The 25,237-nt window shown below is 34.2% G+C and overlaps 1 protein-coding gene across 1 annotated transcript in view; it reads left to right on the plus strand.

The window, feature by feature from the left end:
• Positions 1 to 438: 438 nt before the first annotated feature.
• The window catches only part of LOC149785654 (gamma-aminobutyric acid type B receptor subunit 2-like), a 63,738-nt gene continuing 38,939 nt past the window's right edge, over positions 439 to 25,237 (plus strand). The window contains exons 1-8 of the mRNA XM_089979917.1: positions 439 to 672; positions 9,679 to 10,008; positions 10,637 to 10,807; positions 18,599 to 18,706; positions 19,806 to 19,871; positions 23,114 to 23,311; positions 23,709 to 23,942; positions 24,604 to 24,667. Of these exons, the coding sequence (XP_089836043.1) occupies positions 439 to 672; positions 9,679 to 10,008; positions 10,637 to 10,807; positions 18,599 to 18,706; positions 19,806 to 19,871; positions 23,114 to 23,311; positions 23,709 to 23,942; positions 24,604 to 24,667 (1,405 nt within the window). The remainder of the gene's footprint in view (positions 673 to 9,678; positions 10,009 to 10,636; positions 10,808 to 18,598; positions 18,707 to 19,805; positions 19,872 to 23,113; positions 23,312 to 23,708; positions 23,943 to 24,603; positions 24,668 to 25,237) is intronic.

Genomic DNA, 25,237 nt, shown 5'->3' on the forward strand with positions numbered 1-25,237 from the left:
CATTCAACCTTTTCGTCCGTAGTGCTTTGAACTCTCTTTATTTGTCACGCATTTGCATCATCTGAGCTTTCAGTTAAGTAGCTTTTAGCTCTCGTCTTTATCACGAATTCATCTGAAAATAAGCAATTCCACGAGACCCAAATAAATCAGAATTGAGTTTCTTGCACGATTTCTCTATGATGAGAGTGTACAAACATTATTTAGTATAACTACAATTCTCCAAATTACGTTTCCGTCATACGGCTGTCCAATCACTGACGTTCTGGTTTAATTTCATCGTTTAGATTTTATTTAACACAAAAGCATGCTTATAAGATGATACGGATCATTCAGGTTCTTTAAAACCTTCTCTTGGATATATCGATGTGACTTCAGTGGGAACATTCTTCCAGATTCGGTGATCTTCGAAGTCAGAGAACCACACGTCGCTTTTCCAATATGACGATTGTCATTACCTTTCCAATATGCCTTGTAGTCTTGAGTTTTCCGGCTTGTCCGAACGGAGATAAGATTCCTTTATACGTTGGGTGTCTTATAGAATTGGAACCTCCATGGTGGGCAGGTTACGCTAGATTCTTTCCCAAATTAATCGAACACGCCATGGACCAAATTAAGAATAGAGAGGACGTTCTTTCCGAATACGAGTTAAAACTTATCGTGGAAAACACACAGGTACGTGATATAGACTTTTTTTGCTCATTAATATAAAAAAGAATTAATATATAACATAAATATTTATCGGGTATACAAATGCCTTCAAAAGACACGAAAAAATAAATATATGAAGATGAAATCGGGTTTTCTCAGGTTTTGATGCATGCTCCTGAGTAGCAGTAAATCTACGTAAATCAAAACAATATTTGGAGGTTGCGCTATTGTTTCTAGAATATTTGCAGGATATAAAGGTTTGAAAATAATTATCACCGCATTGCTTGGAAACTTTTCATATTTTGTCTCGAGATGTGTGTTATGCATTATGAGAATGAGACAGGATTTTAAAAAAAAAAACAGCAACAAAAAATAAAACAACCTTTATTGTGCACTGAATATGTTAATTATTTTAGTGACTCCGCCATCATAAGTTCTTTAGTTTGTGTAGTCAGCTCCCACGGCTTTCAAAGCATTAGATTGAAATTGAGCTCGTTTATTGCCAAGATGGAAGATTTACAAGACGCATTATGACGGTGATAAATGCTTTTTTAAATTATAAAACATAGTGCTTTAGACTTCGTGATTTTTTATGTGACCTTTCTGTCATATCTTTAATTAGTATAATTAATTTATGCATTTTTTGTGATTGCCTGAAGCCTGTTTCGATTACTTTGGAGATACTGTAAGTGTGTATAATGTATTATGACAGTGCTAAATTAATTATTTGCAAAAAGTACCTTGTATTGAAATTCATATTTTTTCAAGTGACTATCCCTTCGTAAGATCCCTATTTTGTGTAATTCACACCTCCATTTTTTCATTATTTTGTTTTAATGATCTCCGAGAAAAAGTTAATAAGATCAGAAAAAAATGGGAACACATCAATGAGATTAATTTGTTTTCTTTCTCCATGCTGCTAGATAAGTAGTATAATATAATGTACTGTACGATATATTCAGGAGGGAAAGTCAATAAAAAGAAAAATATTATATGTACCAGACATGTCTTTGAAATAAATGTGAAACCATCACCCTCCCAAGCTAAATATTTTACTTTTAACCACACACGCGCATTTGATGGCTACACAAAACTATTGGATTACGAAGCAAGTAATCGTCAATATTCCTGTCTGTTTTTCGGCGCTGTAAGCCAGAACATTTTTCAACCTTTGAATTCTACCTTATATTTTGACATTATTTTTCCTTTATATTTAAATAACGATTGTTCAAAATCGCGTGTTATATCTTTATTCGTCTGAGCGTAAATTATAATTAATTTATTGAGTTTTTATTGAACATTATTCGTGTCGACTATTATTTTGGCGGGCCTACTGGAATGTTTGATGACCACTGGTAAAACAATATGTCCACGCTAATACTTCAGTACAAATTTTCAAGAACCTATAAGCATATACCGGAACGCACATCCAACACAATATTTATACTTTATGTCGGGTCCTCGCCGGCTCTGTGTGTTGCTTCACCTGCCACCATGTAAATGCTGAGATTCGAGACCGATTTACGTGTTTTATCAATGTAATGCCACTGCTATACGATGCGGTCCATGATTCCGACACGACAACTGTTGTAACACATCCCCCATATGTGAAAAGCGCATGACGTTGCTTAATGTGTAATTAAAGTATAATGTTTTCATGATATTGGTTGTATTTAACGCAAAGAGAATATATTAACCAGAATCTTCCCACCCATGTTGAGACGGTAGATCTGTGCTGACGCGCAAAAATATATGGGCGCTACACACAAGTCAGGTTGGTATTTGAAAGTCATATTTAATAACTGTATTAATTTTACATGAAGCCACCTAAAACCACTAATCTGTCTGATTATATAACGTAATATAACGTAATATTACTTATTTTTGTTTCTGAAAGGAATTTTATGTCCGTACAGGAAATTACAGGACAAAACTGCTGGAAATTCATCTCCGAATTTCCAAGTAAATATCCTGTAAGAGATAGTGTTATTGATTACGACGACTCACTACCTTAAGGTCATAATCTTTCTGACAATTGGCATTGAAAATGACCTTACACCTTAACATAATACAATCTCACTTTGCATGCGTGTACATCAGCCATGGACTATAAATGATTTTTTTTACAGTACAACAGAATTTATCTCAGATAGGCAGAAATGTCACAATCAATACTCCAGTGGAATAAAAAGCACGTACAATCTCACATACACCTCATAACATCGCAATACATGCATGTTGAGATAATTGGAAAGAAAGGATATAGATTATGATAAATGGAACACAATCTGTAATAAACGGATTACTTAACATCGATGAACCTATGAACTTTTGTCTCCCTAAAAAATTGAAGAAAAAAACAACACAATATACATCGAATAAAGACGATTGGAAATTTTCATAAAATGATCTCAATTATTTTTGCATTCTTTGTTTTCTGAAATATTTGCATTGAAGGAGAGAATGAAATTAATACCCACACAGCTTTGCACGCAAAGTTTGCAAAATCTTTCCCATGTAGGCAAATTCTCACTTCTTCCTTTCTCTGTGGGTAAATAAATATTACGTGTTCGAAATTATATTATATAGCCTAACATATTTGTACAACTCTTTACCAAATATTGTTATAATATCAGTTCCGCATTTAAGATTATACATACATTCGCTTTTGCCGTGTTAATAATTGATCATTTCATATCTGCGTAAACTGATCATGAATTTTTTTTCCTTAAAAAAATTATCTTATCAGCTTTTGGGGAATAGTTTGAATAAGCCCAATAAATTGAAACCCAGTTTCTTATAGGATATTATGAATACTTTTAATCCATTTACTTATGCTTATGATAATCCTGCAAGTGTCTCAGATACACATCCTTTCCATTAAAACTATATAGATCTGCACTGTTCCCATGCAAACCGATAACTCTTTACATTGATATATTTGTTAATTCATTACTTGCACTTTCAGATGCTGATATTGTCTAATCTGTCGAATTTCGTTTTCTCTATTTTAAAAACTGCTAAAGATAGTGCACCTTAGATTAAGTCAGGGTAATTTTTCGAGCACATAGGGACAGACATTTCGGCTACTTTTGTACTAAGTCATATGCAATTTTTCCACAAGTACAATATACAAAGAAATTTCAGCCACAGTACATGAAAGTAACGTAGAGATATGCCTAAATTCACTTCACTGTGCATGTTGCAAATGCAGATAAATTCACCTTACACCTGTCACGCTCTAAGAAGATAACAATATCTGTAGAGCCCCCTCTATTGGTTCTTCGAGCATTTCCTTTCAAGTGATTGGTTCATTTAGCTCTGTCTAATGCTCTATTTGCATATGTCACGTCATTATTCTCATGGGATGGGTGTTTGGTCCTTAGTCAAATTGCTTATTATTGATCAGCATTGTTTTGGATTTGTTGTTTGCAAGTTTATTAGTTTGTCTTGGCTATACTTGTTATGCAAGTTTACAAATACTCTGATTGTTTTCTAATATTTCCTACTAGCTGAAAGCATGTCATCCTGAATTTGGGTTGCTTTTTTTCAGTCGTGAGTAATTTTTGTAGCAGTCTACTATTTTTTTTCTTTTAACTTACATTATGTTGTAAAACACTTGTACTTTATTATGAAGTATTTGGGTTTTTTGTCCTATTTGTACATTGACTGATTAGATGGCCTAAGCGGTCATAGCGTCCGCATCGGATGATGCGAGAGTTCGCGAATTCGAACCCCGGCAGAGTCATACCAAAAGCTTATACAAATGGTACTACTAGTTGCCTCGCTTGGTGCTCAGAATAAAGAGGTTAGTACTGGTCGGCTTGGTTTCAGGATAATGCGACTGGGTGGTACATGATGTTACATGATGCCGTAGTGCTAGACATTATATCAATTGCCATGTTGCAGACATGATAGCGATATGACTCAAATTGTTAAAGGTACCTAAAAAATCCAAAAACCACAAAAACACACACTCCTATTTGAACGTGTTTTATTAATGATATGCAAATATTTCTTTTGCAATTTCTTCAGAATTCTCATTTATATTATCTCAAATCATATATTGCGCAATTTAAAGGTTCAACTTGTCCCTACTAATGATTGCTATTAACACGTTTTTCTTAGCAGATCTCAGCAATCGTTTTTTAATGGATTTTGCCTAAGTTTAGCACGCATTCACTTCAGTATGTACCATGAAAATCACTACATTATGTGAAAGAGCATTGGACACAAATCATGAACACAAATCGTTTGAAAGAATTAATTACAGACAGCGGTAACTAAATATTTGATTACACTGGCACTTTTACTTGTACATTGTCCAATACCTCTGTCATGTCGGACTCTTGAGTTGGCTATATACATACTGCTTCTTACCACAGATATGTCCTTTCATTGGGGTATCATAATTACTGAGTCGATTTAATCAAGATAATCTGTTTTATCAATATTGGTTGACAAAGTAATAAAACCATCAATATCCGATATCCAGATGTTTTATTCGCCTAACTTGAACACATGCCAAGTTTCATTAGGTCCTATCAGTAGCTCTTTCTCAATTTCATCAAAAGCATCTATTGAAGAGCATTCTGAACCGTCGGGATGTATATAAACAATTCCAAATATTTCGGTTGGAGCAATTCTTTTGAAACGTTAATCCAATATAAATATTTAGAACTATCAGATAACACATATATACTAATTGATTTTCTCACAAGAAGAGGTTTGTCACTCGATGTATATTAGGTTTTATGTCTAATTTTCAATCCTCTAATCTCATGATTTCCAAAACAAATTCAATTCAGTCCTGACAGTTTGGTTTCAACAGGACCTATGGTATCAAGTTTGCTTATGAAATGATTAACTTCAGAATAATTGAACTTACATAGCAAGCAACATACATCCAGACAGGAGAAGCTGATATTACTTTCGTTTTCACTTTGACATGGGTCATCAAACTGAAGTATTTGCTTGCGCTTGCAGAAGCAGTATTGTTACGTGTTTTGGCTCTCATAAATAGTAACAAGAAACTAGTGAAGACAACAAACTTTGTAAAATTTAACAACTAATTTATTTCTCTAGAAAAAAACAGGTACAAACGAGGAAAAGAACTTACGGTTTTAAGAATCAAATCCAAAAATAATCCAAGAATAATCCAAGAATTAAAAATTATTAGTCCTTGTAATATAATGTTCTAATGAAACTGAGTTCGAGTCCGGACAAAAATCCAAAATTGGAAGGCGATGACGTATACTGTAGTCAGTATAGGACTGATGTGTTTGCAGTTCTTTGTTGTACCTTAGGAAATAATATTCCGGTGTTTCAATTCCGAATAAATTTTCAATAAAAATGTCTTTGTCCAAGAATTCTGTATGAGCACTTAAATATTCACAGGGGAAAGAATTAATCTTTTAGAATCCAAATAATTTGAAGAAAAATTAAAATGCAACACTAAGTGGTCACAACAGAAAAATCCACTTTGATATATAAGTGGTTAAAAGCCCAACTGAGATTTTTTCTCAATACATCACTATTAAATCAAATCAAATATAAATTAAATTAAATATACATAACATTATTATTCCTTCCTTTCCTTCCTTAGTAAAATGGTCACTGATCCCATCTTTGAATTGTTTTCGTAATTTTTCCGGTGCTGCGTTTCTTTCAAGTACTCGTTCCTTAAAATAAGTGAATGTTGCTATGATGGGTCGCTTTGGTATGATGGGTCGAGTTGCTATGATGGGTCGCATTGCTATGATGGGTTGCGTTGCTATGATGGGTCGCATTGCTATGATGGGTCGCGGTCGGGGTGTAGAGCCATTTGGGTCATTCTTCATTCTGTGGACTCTTTCAAGATGAATTTGGTCATCACGGATGTATAATTCTTTTTCAACTGAAGTCTCAGAAGATTGTTTCAATTTCATCTCTGGTTTTCAATTTCTGTTTCTTCTATACCAGTGCTTATTAGGTTGCCAAGCATACTGCCGATTTTCAAGTCAATTATTAATTGTTTCTCTCTGACTGGCATTATTTGGTTGATTTTAGAAACACATTTTACCATTCGTTGTATGATTACTAACTTGGGTGTTAGTTCTTGACGTTTTTTCCTGTTTAACACTTGTATAATTTTTATGTTTTACTTTTCGGAATAATTTCTGGGGAGAATTTTCACTTTGTTCTTAACATTACCTTTAATTTTAGCTACCTCGATGAGCAATGTGTCCAGATCCTAACTGAAGGGCGGAGTAATGGGACATGTCGTGAGACATTGAACCATTTGTGAAAGTTTTAAAGGTTGTTAATTTGGTGGATAGTATGGAGTAATATGGATTGGCTGTTGGGGGAATATATTGGATCAATCTATTGATGCTATGCAAGTAATGGGGTGGAGGTAGAGAATAGCATGTGTCTACTTGGATTAGACACTGGAGACATGTCAGTCCAAGGGAAGAGTGCACCTCATTACATTATCTTCCTTGCAGGCAACAAATTTGAATCTGACGACACACAACACACAGGCACATAGATAGACACACACACGCACAACTGTTCACAATGAATGAAGTGTTGATACTGAAGCCTAAATTATTTTAACTACACTATTGATATAATAGGCAAGAAAAATTTGAGTTGGATGCCAACACCCGGACACGATATCTGTCAGAGAGAGCCAATGAACATTAAATGCACCTACTCAACAACCGAGAAAATATTAAGCTGATTTGAGAAATTGCGTGTAAAGTTAAAACAGAAAACAAGTGCGCCCCTGAAAATAGCGGGATGATTCAGTTGTACAAACGAATACATATACTTAACGCATTAACATACAATAGTAAATAACTAAAACATGACGTTTTTCCGAAATTGTTATAAAAGTTGGATTTTGCCGATATACATACATACATACATACATACATACATACATACATACATACATACATATATATATATATATATATATATATATATATATATATATATATATATATATATATATATATATATATATATATATATATATATATATATATATATATATATATATATATATCAACACGTTCTATTTGGCCACCGCAATTGCAAACGTGACACATGTCAAACATGTGATTGAAGGAGCATACACATAATTATAGTTGTATTATACTATTCACTATTAATTTGTGACAGATACAATCATTTTGTACAAAAATATAATTTTTGAACTATTTTCTTATGAATAATGAAAACACATTGTTAATATCATTAAAGTCATAACAAGGTATATCTGGAATTTCCGTACATTCCTTACTGGCGGAAACTACCGACGTACCGATACAGTGAAAAAGTACTTTGGTAAGTACCACCGGAAACAAATACAGCGGTAAACCGGTATACCAGTAACACAGCGCACCTCTAATCAAGATGATACTGTAGACTTCACTTCCTATTTTTATCAATAGGATCTCTAATGTCAGCACACTGTCTTTCATAGTATCAGCTATAGTGTAAGCTTAAACATTCCACTTTACTTTTAGGTTGCAACGTATACAACAATGAACATACACATAACAAACTCGTCTACTACAAAGCACTGGCTATTTAATTTCACTTTGATCTTCTTTAGAGCTGAAATGTTTTCTTTTTTTTTTCTCAAGATAATTAATACTTTTTTTTCTCAGTTAAATTATCATCGATATAAAATGTTGTTAGTTTGTTATAAACCAGAGCAAGTTGATTTTTCCAGCTATTGACAGACCGAAATTGAACCAAAAAAGAAAGAGTTCATGGTACCCAGCACTGGTCCAGTATTTAGACCTCTTAACAGTGATTGAGGCCAAATCCTCATTGGTCAGTACCTCCCGAGTTTGGACCTCTTAGCAGCGATTTAAGCCAAATTCCCACTCGTCAGCTTTTCTGACGACTTCCACAATTTATACACAATAATTAGCGAATTGCATCACATGATCAAAAAGCGACAAGACAAAAATGGCTCGTAATGAAAGTGTCCTTGTCGGGTTATTTTCACTAAAGATGGCTCGCTCGACACGAGGCAACGATTACGAGAATCTAATGCGATATTGCCTTAATCTGACCACACAAATGTATACAAGGAAATCTGATGGAATCATTACATAGCATGTATGCCATGTAATGATTCCACCCGATTTCCTTGTACACGTTCTGTTATAAATCAGAGCAAGATATTTTTTGGTTCAACTTCGGTCTGTCAATAGCTGGTAAAATTATCTTTTTCTGATTTATAACAAAATAACACCATATGGTTGTTGATATGAACAGTTTTTTGATTGGCAATCTTGTTCAAAACAGGTTTTCTTAAGTATCGGCGTAGTCCTGCAGTTAATGTGACCGTATTATGAAACTTATTGACTAAATGATAACAATTAAGTTGACGATGATGATATTGAAAATGACAATTATTATTGCAACGATAATGACTGTGTACGTTGAGCGGTGATGATGTTGATGATGATGATAGAAATGCAGTTTATGCATTAGACAACGAATTAGTAGTAGTAGTAGTAGCAGTAGCAGTAGTAAAAGAAGAAAAACAAGAAGAAAAGGATTAAAACTTCGTTTATCCATACGTTTAGATCATACAAACTAAGTTTTTCTCCAGATATATGATTCATCCTTTAGGTCATTGTACATTTTTCGAGTAATCAAATTATCCAGCTAAAACCTTTGTCTTCCATTAAGTACGGATAATAGACGTGGTAATGATAGCGTCGGTCTTGTGTGCTTGTTGTCGATAATGATGATGACAACAAGGAAGAATATATGTTGAAGTTAATTATAACAAAGTTATTATTATTATTATTATTATTCTCATACGGCTTCAGTGGTCTAGTGGTTAGAGCGTCCGCCTCGGAAGCGGGAGGTCATGGGTTCGAACCCGGGCCGAGTCATACCAAAGACTTACAAAAATGGTACTAACAGCTACCTCGCTTGGCGCTCAGCATTAAGAGGTTAGTGTTAGGACTGGTCGGCCTGGTGTCAGGATAACGTGACTGGGTGGAACATCATGCTACATGTCTGCGGCATGGTGCCCCAGTGCTAGACATCACTATTAACGGAAAAATTGTTAAAGCTACGTTAAAAGTCCTAATCACACACACACACACACACACACATTATTATTATTATTATTATTATTATTTACAGAATGACCCTGGTCTGGCAGCCAAAAAGCTGTTTGAGATGGTAACGAAATCCCCACCAAAAGTAGCTCTCTTGGGTCCTACTCTTTCTACACCTCTCAGCATCACGGGACAAATTACACCTGTTTACAACATTACCCAGGTAAATTTCACATATATATCTTGGGAACTTGTTTTTTTTTTTTTTTTGCGCTTCACGGCACAGCAATGCAAGTAGGTTATTTAGTACAGAGGCAATATGCGTAAAGTACCTTGACTTGGTTGGCGGATGGTAGGATTCGAACCCCCGCAACGTTTCGGTCGTGAGTCGGGCACGCTAACTACTGAGCCATATATTCAAAAGTGTAGAAAATTTTAAAATTGAAATGGAGTGCTATGCCGAGTCTTTAGTCCATTAAAGTCAATCAGCCCTATCGAGTTTTATTCTATATAAACCCACATGCTACTTAGTTTAGTGTACTTTATTTTTACCTTATGGCACATGCACAAATTAGAAAAGCATGGACTTAGGTTAATCGTCGCACGATGCATAAATAGTTCAGGATCTATATGTCTGGCTATATGCATGTTTTAAGCAAACAGTGGAGACCCTGATGTTACCGCAGTATTTATCTCCTTATTTTCTCAAAACTTTCTTTAAATAGCGTCTATCTTTATTACAAAATTAGATGTTCAAAAGACTGTCAACAGTGAATTCTAATTTTGCACAAAGTACAGTATAGATAGATGTCCCACACGAATGCTATGAACGTTTGTTTTGAAACAAATAGGGTTATCTCTTGTAATTCTTATTCGCATTCTGTTAATTTTGGTGATTTTATTTCCAGATTTCATTTATTGCTACTACATCGGTGACCATATCTGAAGATCTTTATTCAACGTTATTTAGGATCAATTTCGTAGACAATGATGTAAATCCGGTAAGGATAGCCCTGATGAAACACTATGATTGGAAGAAAGTTGGAACGCTTCTCTACCAGAACGAAATATCAATATCGGTAAGTTGTAATAATAATGATAATTAATAATAATAATAATAATAATAATAATTTATAATAATAATAATAATAATAATAATAATAATAATAATAATAATAATAATAATAATAATAATAAAGATGGGTTGAATGATTTGCATGCTTTGTCAACCATGACAGAAAGTACAAATTATTAAATGAACGTTGTAATAAATCTGGTGGGATATGTATTATTTGTATTTACGTCTCCGTTTATAGCTTTGTTAGACATTTGCGATTATTTTTTATTATGGGGAGTCGGTGTTTGAAAGATATTTCTCAGCCCGAGTAATTACCCAATTTCTAGGAGCAAACGTCACAATGTACAGTAATCAGAAGAGTTTAAGACATCAGGAATTAGTTTCGTGAAATGGACCCTACATAATTTCTTAAAATAGGAAATTATCTGGATAATTTTAGGTACAAGTGTTTGTAATTTGAAATAGGAGTAATTCTTTGTATTATATGTTTGGGACGTGTTTTTGTATATCATGGCGTGATATATTGCTATTGCTATTCTGCTTTGAAAGGCTTACTGTTGAATCATACAAATGTAAAAGAAGAAAAATATGCAAGTCTGAAATTAGAGTTTCGTGATGTGGTCATTATGTAATTAGAAAAATAACTGTAGTATTTTCGTGTTTGAGAACCCCTCATATGACAACGAGTGTTCCGATGTCCTTGTAAATATGGAAAAACAATTGACCTCAAGCCTGAGCCACACATGTGTTTGATTCTCTTGGTGTGAGACCCCATGCATGTAATAATATTATACATTTCTTTAAAACGGGTCTGTACGATTGTATATACCAGACGAAACAATAATCATTCAATTCATTTAACAACTACTTAAAAACTAACACTGGTATGAGTTGAATTACATTCCAACTCTGTCATTGTTATCTTTCATACCATGTTTGATGTCTTATTATGGTACTTCACTTGTGCAATATAAAACTACAATATCAATTTATGACACGATATACCACTAATGTTGTGTGATGTTAATATTTTTGCAACAAAAGTTTCGTGAAGGAAAGGTGTGTGTATCATATGTAAATAATGCAAAATGCTATCATTTTGTATCTGAACTAGGCAATTACCAGAGAAAGCAGTGTTCCGATTAATAGAGAGAAAATTAACAACAAAGTACATATACCTTAAAGGAAGGAAAACGAAAATGTTACCCCAAGATAAAACTACACTCGGTGATAATTACTTTTGTTAATCTCAGTATTATGGGCAAACTTCTAGCGCAGAAGAGACTGTAATTGGTTGCTCCTATTTAACTGAATAACGATACGAAAATCGTTTGCTTTGTTGAGCTTGTTTTATGGCAAATAACACTTTAAAGTATTGTATTGCCAAAGGACAGACCAGGTGTTCGATCTGGGTCGATTCACCTATGCAAACGTAGTTGCAGAGACAGTTTCGGTAATTGAGTTTACCAGAATTTTATATAATTTCATATGTCTTAAATGATATCAACTGAAAGCAGTTGGATGGTGCATGATTCCTAACAAGACTTATAAACGGAAGAAAAACAGGAGAAAGCTAAAGAGATAATTACTTTGAAAATGAAGAGCAGCAAAACATCCAAACTTCTAATCAAAGAAAAAGATTAGATTTTAAATGTAAGGGAGTAAGCAAGAAAGATCATTATTAGGTATTGAACGAGATTAAAAGTTAAATTAAGGAAGCTAAAGAGGGACAAAGCAAACAAGTAGAAAAGGAAAGTAAATAGCAAACAATGCAAGCGAACAAAAGCAAGAAAGTAAATGTGTTTTTGTTTATATGATTTACTTGAAAAATGAAAATATATTACAATTAGATAATGAGCATCAGAGCTTGAAATCAGTAATAAGCATCTCTTTATCGATGTCCTGTTACTAAGTTTAATGATCCTGTTAACCAAGAAACAAATATTTAAAAAGATCACAATTAACCCCACAGAAGCAAATATTTTTACATGTAAGTATCTATATTTAAACTATATATTTTATACTATTTTTGTAAGTAATTTTATTAAACTATATAAGTAAATATATAGCTATAGTTATATATTTGATAACTACAATTAAGATTTGACGGAGATGATTTTGCTATTAGATACAGAGTACAGTGCGATATGAAATTCTGGCAGAATCAATTCTTAGACAGAATGGACGGCATTATCAGGAGGCAGAATATCTTATTTTGCGTTTGTCATATTACAGTTTACTAAAGTTAGTAAAATTGTCAAGAAATCGGTTGTCTGAATGTAGAATACATTGTCTGGTGAGCAAGCATTCAATGCAGCAAACGACAACGTAAATCGGAAACAATGGTACATAGTCTGTAACAACTGTTACATTCCACACATCATGGCTGAAGATACATTATCGGAAAATAATACTGGATTCATAATGGACTTGAGAAACAAAAAACGGTCTATCCGGGTATTGGAAAACCTACACCTGCAACTGTGTTAAAACCTTGCAAAAGTCATTGCAGCTATTGAGCAGGTACTAGTGGGTATTTCAGAAATTGTTGACTAATAAAATTAACCAAACTGTAATAAGGGATTAAAAATGGCATGTATTTATTTTTGTCTACAAGAGCAGTTTGATATGAAAGAGAATAACTATATTAAATGAAAATATAATTTATTTGTGATATGCAATTTAAATGTTCAGGCTCAAAATTGAACAGATATTGCAAGGTCTCGTTTAACTGTCCAAGACAACGTTAAAGATATCTCCGGAAAAATTACTTTAGATGAATTTACCTATCATTCAGATAAAATTTTAAACAATGTCCATCAGAAATATAATTTAGATTTAAGCGATATATGATAAACTAATATATGCTCCTAGTGGAGGTGGTGATATATTTTTTTAATTACCGAGTGATATGCTGCTGAAAACGTGTAAAATTGTTACTTGCAAAACCAATGTGAAAAAAAACCCATCTCTGAGATTTAATCTAGGATAAAACACTTCCAACAAAAATAGACGTCATTAATAATATAATTTGTGCATCTGATATAATATATTGGTTATCTTTCAAACACATTACGGAATTTAAGAAGAGATCGTGACTAAAACGTATATTGACAAAATGGTGCCCGTCATGGAACAGGAACTATACAATTTAAAAGACAGAAACAAGGAAACTAGCAAATAATTTTATATTATCATGACTATGGCTGTATGATTACAAAATTTACTTTTTAGAAATAGGCTACTTATTGATTTGTTCTTTTTAATATTGTGTTCATATCTTTGATCAAAATTGCAAACAAGCCAACAAGCGCTGAACAAGATTAATGACATAATCAGCCAACGGAGAAGCAATAATTCCTGGCTTTTTCCAAACGCAGCTTATTAAAGTGCAAATGATGACAAACAATGCTGCTACTTCCTTTATGGATAGTTCAAACAAATATTTGTAAATAGTTCTCCAGTCTTATTGACATTCCCCACAAATGATATATATGGTACCTTATCCCCCTTCCAATTTCTTCTTAGACTGTTAGCCAAATTTGCTAAGGATAATCAAGAGTTGATTTAGTCCTTCATTTACTTATAATAATCTTTGGCAATTAATAAACCGTTATATTTAGTCTTTCAAATTTTCAGTAACTTTTGAATGTGCTTTCTATGTTATCTTTAATGTTACGTGCTCGAGATCTGTTATATATTCAACTTCCGAAGCTCCGTCACTTTCAGTTCTTTCCAGCGGTTAATTATCTATAATGTTTGCTGCATCTATTTCTTCAATGATACCTTTCTTATATTCTCTTTTTGTATGTTATACGTTTCAACCTCTGATTTAATATACTGATTTGATATAGCATACCCCAGATTCTGCAATTGATTTGATATAGCATGCCACAGTTTGGGTATCTGTTGCAGCATTCGGATAACCTCTTAATTCTCTCTCTTCTTGCAATCGATCTTATTTCTTCGGGTTCTCGTTTGGTGTGTTATAGTCACTGCTTCCATTACCTGATGGTCAACCGATTGATTTGTGCTGATTGTTGCATCTCTGTATCCTCATTTTAATTGTCTGTCTAAGAGTATGCTATCAATGCTCCAATGCATTATGCCATTTGTGTGCTATTTAAATGGATCAAAACTAACTTGATAACAAACTTGGCTTTACAAAATATAAAATTAACAGTAGCTATATTTGCCCTGGAATTAAATTAGTATAACAACCCACCCATACTTGGTAACTCACACAGGGTTGCTCAAAACGGACTAGAAACAAATCAAGAAAAACTATGTTGTCTTGGTCAATGCGACTTCATCTAAAATATCGAAAATGTTGTCAGTTTAATATGTTTCTAGCAGTGTCCGATAAATACATTTTTAAACTTTTATGATTTTAATGAATACAGACGTAATTCAAAAATTTCATGACATCAGATTCTAATAGATACTTCACTGTATGCTATAATTTTAGTTTGCAAATACATCTAACGCATTGTATGCAAGCTTGATAACATTCAAATTCATCAGTTATTAAAAACAAAGCAACGAAAAAGCAATATACCTAAAATAATGGCGAATTGACGTGTCCTGGATGATTTGTAATTTACGAATTCTTTTATCTCTCACTCAAGTTGTAATAAACATTATTATTAATTAATTTTGTTAAAAATGTCCATCTATTAGGTGTTTAAATTTGTCAGGAGACGAAGAGAAAAAACTGACTAAAACGTTCCAGTTTTAAAAGCATCAGCAGCTTAGTCCGCATCTCCGCCCCTCTCTCTGTCTCTCAGCTGGCACTTAGGCATATTTTAACCCGATTTTACTAGCATTTATGTATATCGTGTCTTTGTCGAATGACAATACCATAGATGTCCAGGTTCAGATAAGTCAAAGGAAGCACGGTGAATAACCCGATCTATTTATAAATCATAAACACCATGAGATGGTAACATCTGTTATTATCAAGCCAAAATAGTATTAATGATATTGCTAAGAGGGAAAATATAATAATACGTCATGAGGATTAACTTGATTGTTACAGAGCACAACGGATACAAGGAGATATCGACTGAAACTTACACAGTTGTTTGAAATCTAAAGAGAGCTTGTAACAGAGTTCTAACTAGCCAACACAAAATGATGCGTTTGAAATGAAGCTCGTAACATGATTATACGTTATGTTACACATTGTGGAAAGATAACACTTGCAAAATTTCATGGAAACAAACTATATGTCTTGTTTTAGAATATGTTAGTATTATCTGTAACAGCCTTTATGTACGACAAAAGAAAGCAAGAAATGTACAAAACTGTAATTGTGATAAATTTAAAGACACAATAATTTTAAATGTGTTCATGCTATTATAGCGACTGTTTCTGGGTACAGCAGCTGCTGTTTCAGAATTTGCAGGTATATCTATAACGTTTATCATCTCTCGAGCTTTCATCAGGAATTATGCAATTGTATTGGGGTTTGTTCAAACAACCTTTAGGAAACAGTTTCTATATAGCAAAGTTTTATAACACAATAAGATGGTAACCTGCTATTAGCAAGACGAAATCTTGCTGATATTGTGAACAGGGAAAATTCATAATAACACCAGTCGGGATGAATTTAATGTTATAGGTACAGAGCACCACGGGTACAGGGAGATAGAGCTTGAAACTAACACCGTTGTTTGAAATCCAAAGAGAGCTTGTAACAGAGAGCATTAAATTATGTGTTTGAAATCTGATGGGATTAACCTGATTATATGTTTTGTTACAAATTGTGCACGTTTGCGAGATTTCCTAGAAACGTAATGCATGCTTTTTCTAGACTATGTTGGTGTCATCTGTAACAGCCGTCATGTACATCAAAAGGCAAGCAGGAAATGTACGAGACTGTGATTGTGATGAATTATGACAAATTAGACCCTTCGTTAGAGTTATAAAAGCATAAATAAGTTTCCTAATAGTCGATTTTCTTCCTACGTAGAGGAAGCAAAGAAAGAACCTACCGGTAATGGAAGTAATGTAGCATTTACTATTGAAAAATATTCGGAACCAGTAATTGAGCGGAATATCCCTTTGTCGGCATGTTGGTAGACTAATTATATGGAAGTGCCTTAATGTTGTCAACAAAATAATATCAACAAAATAATATATGTCATCGAAACAGCGCATGATCCCAACTTTAGAATGTTACGAAGAGATGCTTAAAGTTTATTTATTTCTTAATTTAACTTGCAAAATATGTTATTTACGGATGACGTTGTGTATCCCGATATCCAGATCTTACATGTTATAAGAGTTTTGTTTTATAAAATAGAATGCTGTAAAAATATGTATTTAAAGTGAATAATAGAACTGATAAGTGTGTGTGTGTGTGTGTGTGTGTGTGTGACTTGGATTTTTAACGTAGCATTAACAATTTTTCAGTCACATCGCTACGATGTATGCAGTGTGGCAGTTTATAGTGATGTCTAGCACTGGGGCATCATGCCGCAGACATGTAGCATGATGTCCAACCCAGTCACATTATCCTGACACCAGGCCGACTAGTCCTAACACGAACCTCTTAATGCTGAGCGCCAAGCGAGGCAGCTGTTAGTAACATTTTTGTAAGTCTTTCATATGACTCGGCCAGGGATCGAACCCACGACCTCCCACATCCGAGGCGGACGCTCTAGCCACTCGGTCGATAATTGTGAGAAAAAAAATGGATTGTATTGTCATTTTTTACATCTAATATTTTTTTTATTCAAAATTTAAATATCGAAGCTATTTACAAGTCTGTTTGTCTGTCTGTATCTATGGGTATGTTAAGCAAGCAAAGCTATCAAACGGACTGGACACAAAAATATTAATCTACAGTACGGTCAGGTGGTACTGTAAGGAAATATGTATATTCCAAAGAATTTAGGCTGATTAAAAAAATTAAATTATTATGTGATTTCACATCATTAAAATAGTTTCAATGTTTACAAAGTAATTGGTGGTCTATTGAGTAAAATGCTGTGCGTACTTTTCCATAATAACGACGCTCAATCTGATACAACGCGTACCCTTGAGTGAAACATAATATTTAAGCTCTTTAAGAAAGCACAAATTTAGTTTTGTTAATTGACTAAATTTTCAACAGTTCCCAGTAAGTTCGTTCCCATTCCCGTAGCTATATATAATAGCCCAGGCCTAAATGCATTGCTTCTCGGTTTGCCATGTGCCAATTAGCCCAGCATTTAGTTATTACGGATGACCATGGACAAGTAAATTAACTTCCTCTTTACAAAACGTACTAATCTACTGGCTTAATTAAAAAGAAATTAAAACAAGTTTCAACGTCTCAAATACGCCATTCTTGAACTTGTTCATGCACAGCATGTTACTAAAACACTAGTGCATGCTATCAAATATTTCAATTGTGATTCCCTATTTACACACATTTCTTATTTCATTATCTACATATGATATCAGAAAATCAATAGATGCTTACCTGTAAGGTCACTAGCAGACAATATTCTATCCAATTTACCTGGAAGATGGGCAACCTGGCAGTTTCTCCCATATATGGGACATTCAAAATTGACCATTTTGAACAAGGCACGCTGAGGTAAAATCACTTATAAATTATAAATATAGATACTGACAGAAAGTCTGATTTGCATTCTGTTTATATATGCATTTTTTTTGTAATAGTATCTTTAAATTCAGTGACTTTATTTCAACTTCCAAACACCATATAAGCTCAACTGTAAATCTGCCAGCATACCACAAATATGACTGCTGACTGTCATTCGTGATCTCCCTATTTCAGCAAATGGACAAATTTCATGAACTTCTGAAAGCCAACAACTTCACCCTTTTGACTTCGGTCCTCATTAGCAACACTCAAGATATGCAGGATTATATAAGTCGTCTCAAGGTATGGTATACATTGGTTAATTATAGTAACAGAATCCGGCGCTAAATACGTTTTAGAGGTGTTCTTTTTTTAATTAAAACATCACACTAAAACATAAAAAGGTACATCAACATTACATGGACACATACCACTGCACACATTCGTAGAGAGAATTTACTCTTCAATTGCAAACAAATATATTTTGCGTGACGTTGTTGCATTAGCCAATCCACATAATGACAGCACATTAACAGCATAATTTTATCTAAAAATTTCTTACTACTGTTAAAAACGCTCAGTCTCTAAGTGAGATAACAAAGAACACATTGTCTTTTGTCGATAACGTATCTTCTGAATATGATTGGCCCTCTGTGCAGACTGTTCCAAAAATATTTCCACAGATTCCCAAATATACTATTATTTGAGTGGTTAATATGTTCTTCAAATTTCCTTCATTTCGAAGATGTTGTTGGTAAGATTCCATTGATGGCATGTCAGGTCAAATTCACGTCAAAATTATGTCCCATGCATACTTCCTTTTATTTCATAAAACTTTGCATTTATTTTCTTTAAAACATATATTGGTGGAAATAAGTATATAAATTGCAAACACAGCATATTATTATGTTTTTGTTTTTGTTGAAAATAAGCCAGGCTTAATAAAAAAGAATTATTTACTATTCAATGCCAGTCTTAACATGGCATGCTCGTTGGTACGCAAAAAGCTTGACACGGTGTCCCATTATGGTATCTAGTCCATACTCTAACACCATAACTGATAGTATAATGCATTAATATCATCCTCTTATGGTTCAATATGATATGTGTCAGCCTATTTTTAGATGTTTTAAAGTTTGATATATCAAAAATAAAAATACCGCGAAAAAGTAAATTAAGATACGAATGATAATATATCAATGCAATAGAGTAGCCTCAAAACGTTAACATATTGAAATCACAAATTTAGTTGCTGCCAAGACACGTAAACATTACATCAATAATAACCTTTGATTAAGTAGTTTGTTGTGTATATGGAACCATGAAGTAGAAACTGCTCAATCAACATTCTACTACTGATATAACGTACATTTCTTATAATTATTGTAACTGATATTTACAGCAGTTTGATGTGAGAATCATCATGGCAGCCATACGAAGCACTATTGCACCTGCAGTATTCTGTGAGGTAATTCATGACATTATCTTCTTAGTTGTAGCAGAGTGTACCAGTAATAAAACAATAATACATGACATTATTCAACAAATTGTCATAATTATTCGGTAGTATATATATATATATATATATATATATATATATATATATATATATATATATATATATATATATGGCGTTTCAGTGACAATGCGAATAGAACCACATTCCCCAAACCCATATTATAGGTAGATTCTTTTGAAAACGTTACATTCGTATATTGGACTAGCCTCGCCTGGTGTACATGTACAGGAAGAGCGCAGAGCGCATGTGCAACTATGTTTTGAGTCTGTTATCAATAACTTATTCATGATTCTTGTCTTAACCAATCTGATTAAAACCACATCTCCGTTGTCCTTCGTAAGGATAGAGACCACTTAAAAGTCAATTTCTGGCGACCTTTGAATTAGGCAATGGAAATGCAGCTTTCAGAAATCTGAAAATGAATCAAATCGTTCCGAAGACATTACTTGCATTCTACCATACTGTTCAGCCTCCCCAGTGCGAAGATATATGACTTCGTCTGATAGGCCGAGACTACAGCGATTGTGGTAATAACATAGCTCACCTGAACATGACCCCTAAGCGGTCGCTGACAGATCTTCACGTAGAACAGTGGTGATCTAACGTTAATCAGACTTATTTCATATCAAACCAACATACCTATACATGAGATTTGCGCACTTCCCGTACACCTACTCCAGGTGACGATGCATGAAGTTCTTAAGTGCAGAAAAATCTGATAACTGTGTTTAAGCTAAGAAGACCAAAAAATATATATATAAAAAAATGAAGGTGATGCAAAATCGTCTGTAAATTAATGCATTCTAGAACAGTCGGCGTTTCGTTGCTCTCCATTGAAAGGGCGTTTAATTACACCATATGTCGTATTACAAAACAATGCTTTCTTGAAAACATGTACTAAAACTTAACTTATGAAAATGTATGCAGAAGACCAACAAACCTTCTTCAGTAATATGCCGGTATGAATTCGGTATTCACTTGAGCGAAGGAAAGGCGGCAAGATATTCATTTTAGAAAAGCCACTGCGTGTGTTGTACACCGATAAAACATTCAGAAAGACTGCGGTTACCGCACTGAGTCATGCGTTTCTTTTTGTTTAATTCGAAGATCCATCATATGTGTTTTGATATTTATTCACTTACGCTTGGTAATTGAAGCATACGCGGGTATGGGTCAATGAAACTTAGCATTAACGATGTCTTTATAGGGTCAATGGGAATTAGTATAAAGTATGTTACTGTGTGGGTCTATACGACTATACGAATTTAGGCGGACAAATATGCTTCATGACAGATAAATAAATACATACCTTTAAGAACTGGAAGACATAGTAGAAATTCCGATGTATATTCTTTGCTTTGAGTGAATTTTTAGAACGTGGAAAGTACAACGAAAACAGGAAAATGACCGACAAGCATATATATATATATATATATATATATATATATATATATATATATATATATATATATATAATGTTGTTGCTATGTAGAGATAATTAGTGAGATTTGAATGAAAATAGAACATGATGACAAAAGACCGTTGTGTAACTTTCCTTTGACAATGAAATGTAGCTATCGCTCTGAGGCCCCGAGTGGCCGAGTGGTCTAAAGCGCTCTCCGTTACGGATCACTGCCATCTCACCTCTGTCTGCGTAGGTTCGAGTCTCAGATTCGGCTAATGTGGGTATGTGAGAAAGCTTGCCAGTAGCTTCTCGAGGGTCGGTGGTTCCTTCCGGGTTTTTCCCGGGTTCTTCCTCCACCATTAATACTGGCCGCCATATATAGCCTATCGTGTGCTGATAAATGGCGTTACACCCCACAACAACAACCTATCGCTCTATATAACATTTATCATAGTTGGTGTAGCGGGATCATTGGCCACATTGGGGCAAAATCGACAATGATCTGATAAGAAATACTTTTTTGATCCTTTCTAACAAAAGAAGATTACTAGGATCATTTGTACGTGTGGACAATATTCAGTGTAATTGCTTGATGAAAGAGGTGATCGATTCCCTCTAACTGACTCGTTTTGAACCTCATTTCCCATAGCAACGATATAAAAGTACAACGGAGATTTGGTAATCATTATCGCTATTTCTTTTCTAAGTTGAACAACGTAGTTTAATGTCGGTGCCAAGATGCAGCTGTCATGGAATATTGAAATCCACGTCTCACTAACTAATAAATATATTTGCTGTTAAATCTTTGTATTGTATGTATATTGCAAATTGTGTTCTCCATTTATTTTTCCCAAGGCATTATACATGTCGAGGAAGAAATGTCTTAAACCTAAATCGTTATTATCTATGATTCAGCGAATAAACTGAGAGGACTTATTAAATTCATTTTGAGGAATACAAACTAGAGACATTGTCTTTTGTGATTATATTTTATTTTGTGATTCTCTCTCTATTTATCAATCTTGGTAGCAATATGAAAACGAGGCAGAGCGTATTCATTGTTTTGACGAAGTTGATATAATATTGCAGTTGCTTTCCTGTAATAAGGCCAATCTTCCTATAGGTCTAAAATAGAATCAGAATATCCGCCGTACTTTCTAGGTTTATAAACTACTATCTAAACATAGAATCATATCTCGGAATTTGCACTGTTTCTCGCAGTTTAAAAAAAATATGCGTTTGCCTTTATTATCTGCATTTGTATATCTCTCCATCCCGTCAAAATTCACGTAGAGAACCACAACATCATAAACGTAATATTAAACTGCCGTACCCCATTATTGCCTAAAAATAATGCTGAATCCCTATACATCACCATAGAGAACTCCTTAAAATGTCGCGTAATGCTCGCTATGCTACTAGCAACTAATCTTCAATTTCCTGTCTCACCTCACAATAAACTTGATCTTTATCATCTAGTGGACTAACATTTCTAGTATAGTACGCTGAAATATAAAGCAATCAAAAACAAAATAGTAAAAATCCCCCTTCCCTCTTTCTTAAATGGTAATAATAATATATAATAATTAGTTTTTAGAGGTATTTACAATTCAATTGAATTTCAGTTCCAACGATATTTTAATTGAAAATTTTCTCTGACTATAATGGTAGCTTTCTTTGAATTCCAGAATAGACAATATTTCACCACGAATAATACTTATTTAGTTATCCAAAACCCCTCATTTGAAACTAGAATCTACCGTGTTCCTGCTGTATTATGTTTCAGGCGTACCGACAGGGTCTCTATGGAAGTAAGTATGTTTGGATCCTAACGGGATCCTCAATGTATCCCAGTTGGATCAATAGTATCCCCGAGGGTTCATCGCCCTGTCCCCTCAGACAACTGATGGAAGCAGCTTGGGGGCACTTCCTCATAACCAATATGAACATCAGCCCAGAGGAAAAGGTCACCATTTCAGGCATGGTAAGAAGACAGCATGCACACAAATATAAAAATCAAGTTCTTTAGTTTCACAAAGACCGTAAATGGATATTTCATGTTGACAGTCATTTTTAGATGTTAAACGCGTACTCCTAGTTTGAAAACTTTGCTTTTGTCTTCGCCAAAATGAACGTTGCAGCTGTAGTCGCTCACAATAGTTTTACATTAATATTTACTTTTAAATACTTTTATGTTTGCTGAATGGACATCCATACATTCTTTTTTATTAGATGCATGAAATTTGTTCAAGCGAAGGATACTGCCTTTGTTAGTCGCACATATGACACTCAGTGCTTAACAATTAATTAATTACTTAAATAATAGCATCGCAACCCTGTGTGAAGCCAGTATCTAACCAAGAAAATGCGTTGTTCAACAGGTTCCAAGTGAGTTTTCCAGCTTTACGAAAAATCTGTCTTCAAGCCTCGCTGGGAAGAACTTGGTGTCCGGTTATTCATCGTTAGTGTATGATGCAGCGTGGGCCCTGGCCCTGGGGCTCAACAACAGTCTGAAGTACCTTGGGGAATTGAGATTAGAGAATTACAATTACAGCACCCCATATCTCAGCGCTGTTAAGAAAGGAATGCATGAGGTGGAATTCCGCGGGATTTCGGTACGAAATAAATATTTGTTTTTAAAGTTTGATTGATTCCTTGTTTGTTAAGACTTTTTTATATATAAAAACAACCAACTCTATCAAACCCAACCCCTCCCCTTTCTTGTATGTTTGAGATTTAAAACATAACTAATTAACAGAAAAGAAGATATTGTATAATTTTATTTAAAAACGTTTCAACAAGACTGGACAGTGTACGAATACTTTTTACCGTTTAAAGAGTTCTGCAGGCAATAAGAAGAGATTCTTTTTTCTTTGTATTGCTCGTGCTATCCATATAAGTGTCTGTCTTTTGTGAAACTAAGTAAAAGTCCCATCTCTTCTCTAGTAGTAGCAGCTGTGGATACATTGATACACTGAAACATAAATACATTGATACCTTGAAACATGGATATATATTTCCATATGTATTCCTCGTTTGTTACATTTGTCAATGTAGTACTTTGGCAACAAAGAGGTGCATAAAAAGACAACAGAAAACAGGCATTGAGATGAACCTGTCTTGTTCAATCAATCTTTGCAGCAAAAAAAAGGATTTATTTTAAACCAAATGCACATAAGCACCTACTTGAAAACTGATAAAGAGCTATTAATAATTCTGGTTCTAGAGCATTCTTCTAAATTTGTACTCAGCCATGATGTACTTTATGTATTAAAGGGAATCGTCAGTTTTGGTCCCCGAAGAGGACGCATTGGCCTTGCTTACGTGCAACAGGACACAAGTAAGTTGGAAGGATTCTTTGTGCAAACAGAAATCATATCGCTACAATTTTCAATGATTAGTACCTTTTTGTTATATGTATGTATGTATGTATGTATGTATGTATGTATGTATCAAAGGACCCCGGTTGGCCAAGTGGTCTAAGGCGCTCGCCCTTACATGTTACTGACATCTTACTTCTATCAGTGTGGGTTCAAGTCTCGGCTCAGCTATGTAAACAAGCTTGCCATTAGCTTCGAGTGAGTCGGTGTTTCCTCCCGATTTCCAGGACAGTTTCTCCGTTCCCAAAAATATACTGGACGCCATGTATAGCCTATCATGCGCTGAAAATTGCGTTCAATCGATAAAATGAAAACAATCAGTTGTTGTTGTTGTGGGGTTTAACGCCATTTTTCAGCACATGATAGGCTATGCATGGCGGCCAGTATTAATCGTGGAGGAAGAACTCGGAAAACCCCCGGGAAGAACCACCGACCCTCGAGAAGCTACTGGCAAGCTTTCGCACATACCCACATTGGCCGAATCCTAGACTCGAATCCACGCAGACAGAGGTGACATGGCAGTGATCCGT

Source organism: Sinohyriopsis cumingii, chromosome 13, assembly GCF_028554795.1.
Source record: "Sinohyriopsis cumingii isolate HCF-2022 chromosome 13, ASM2855479v2, whole genome shotgun sequence".
Lineage (NCBI taxonomy): Eukaryota > Metazoa > Mollusca > Bivalvia > Unionida > Unionidae > Sinohyriopsis > Sinohyriopsis cumingii.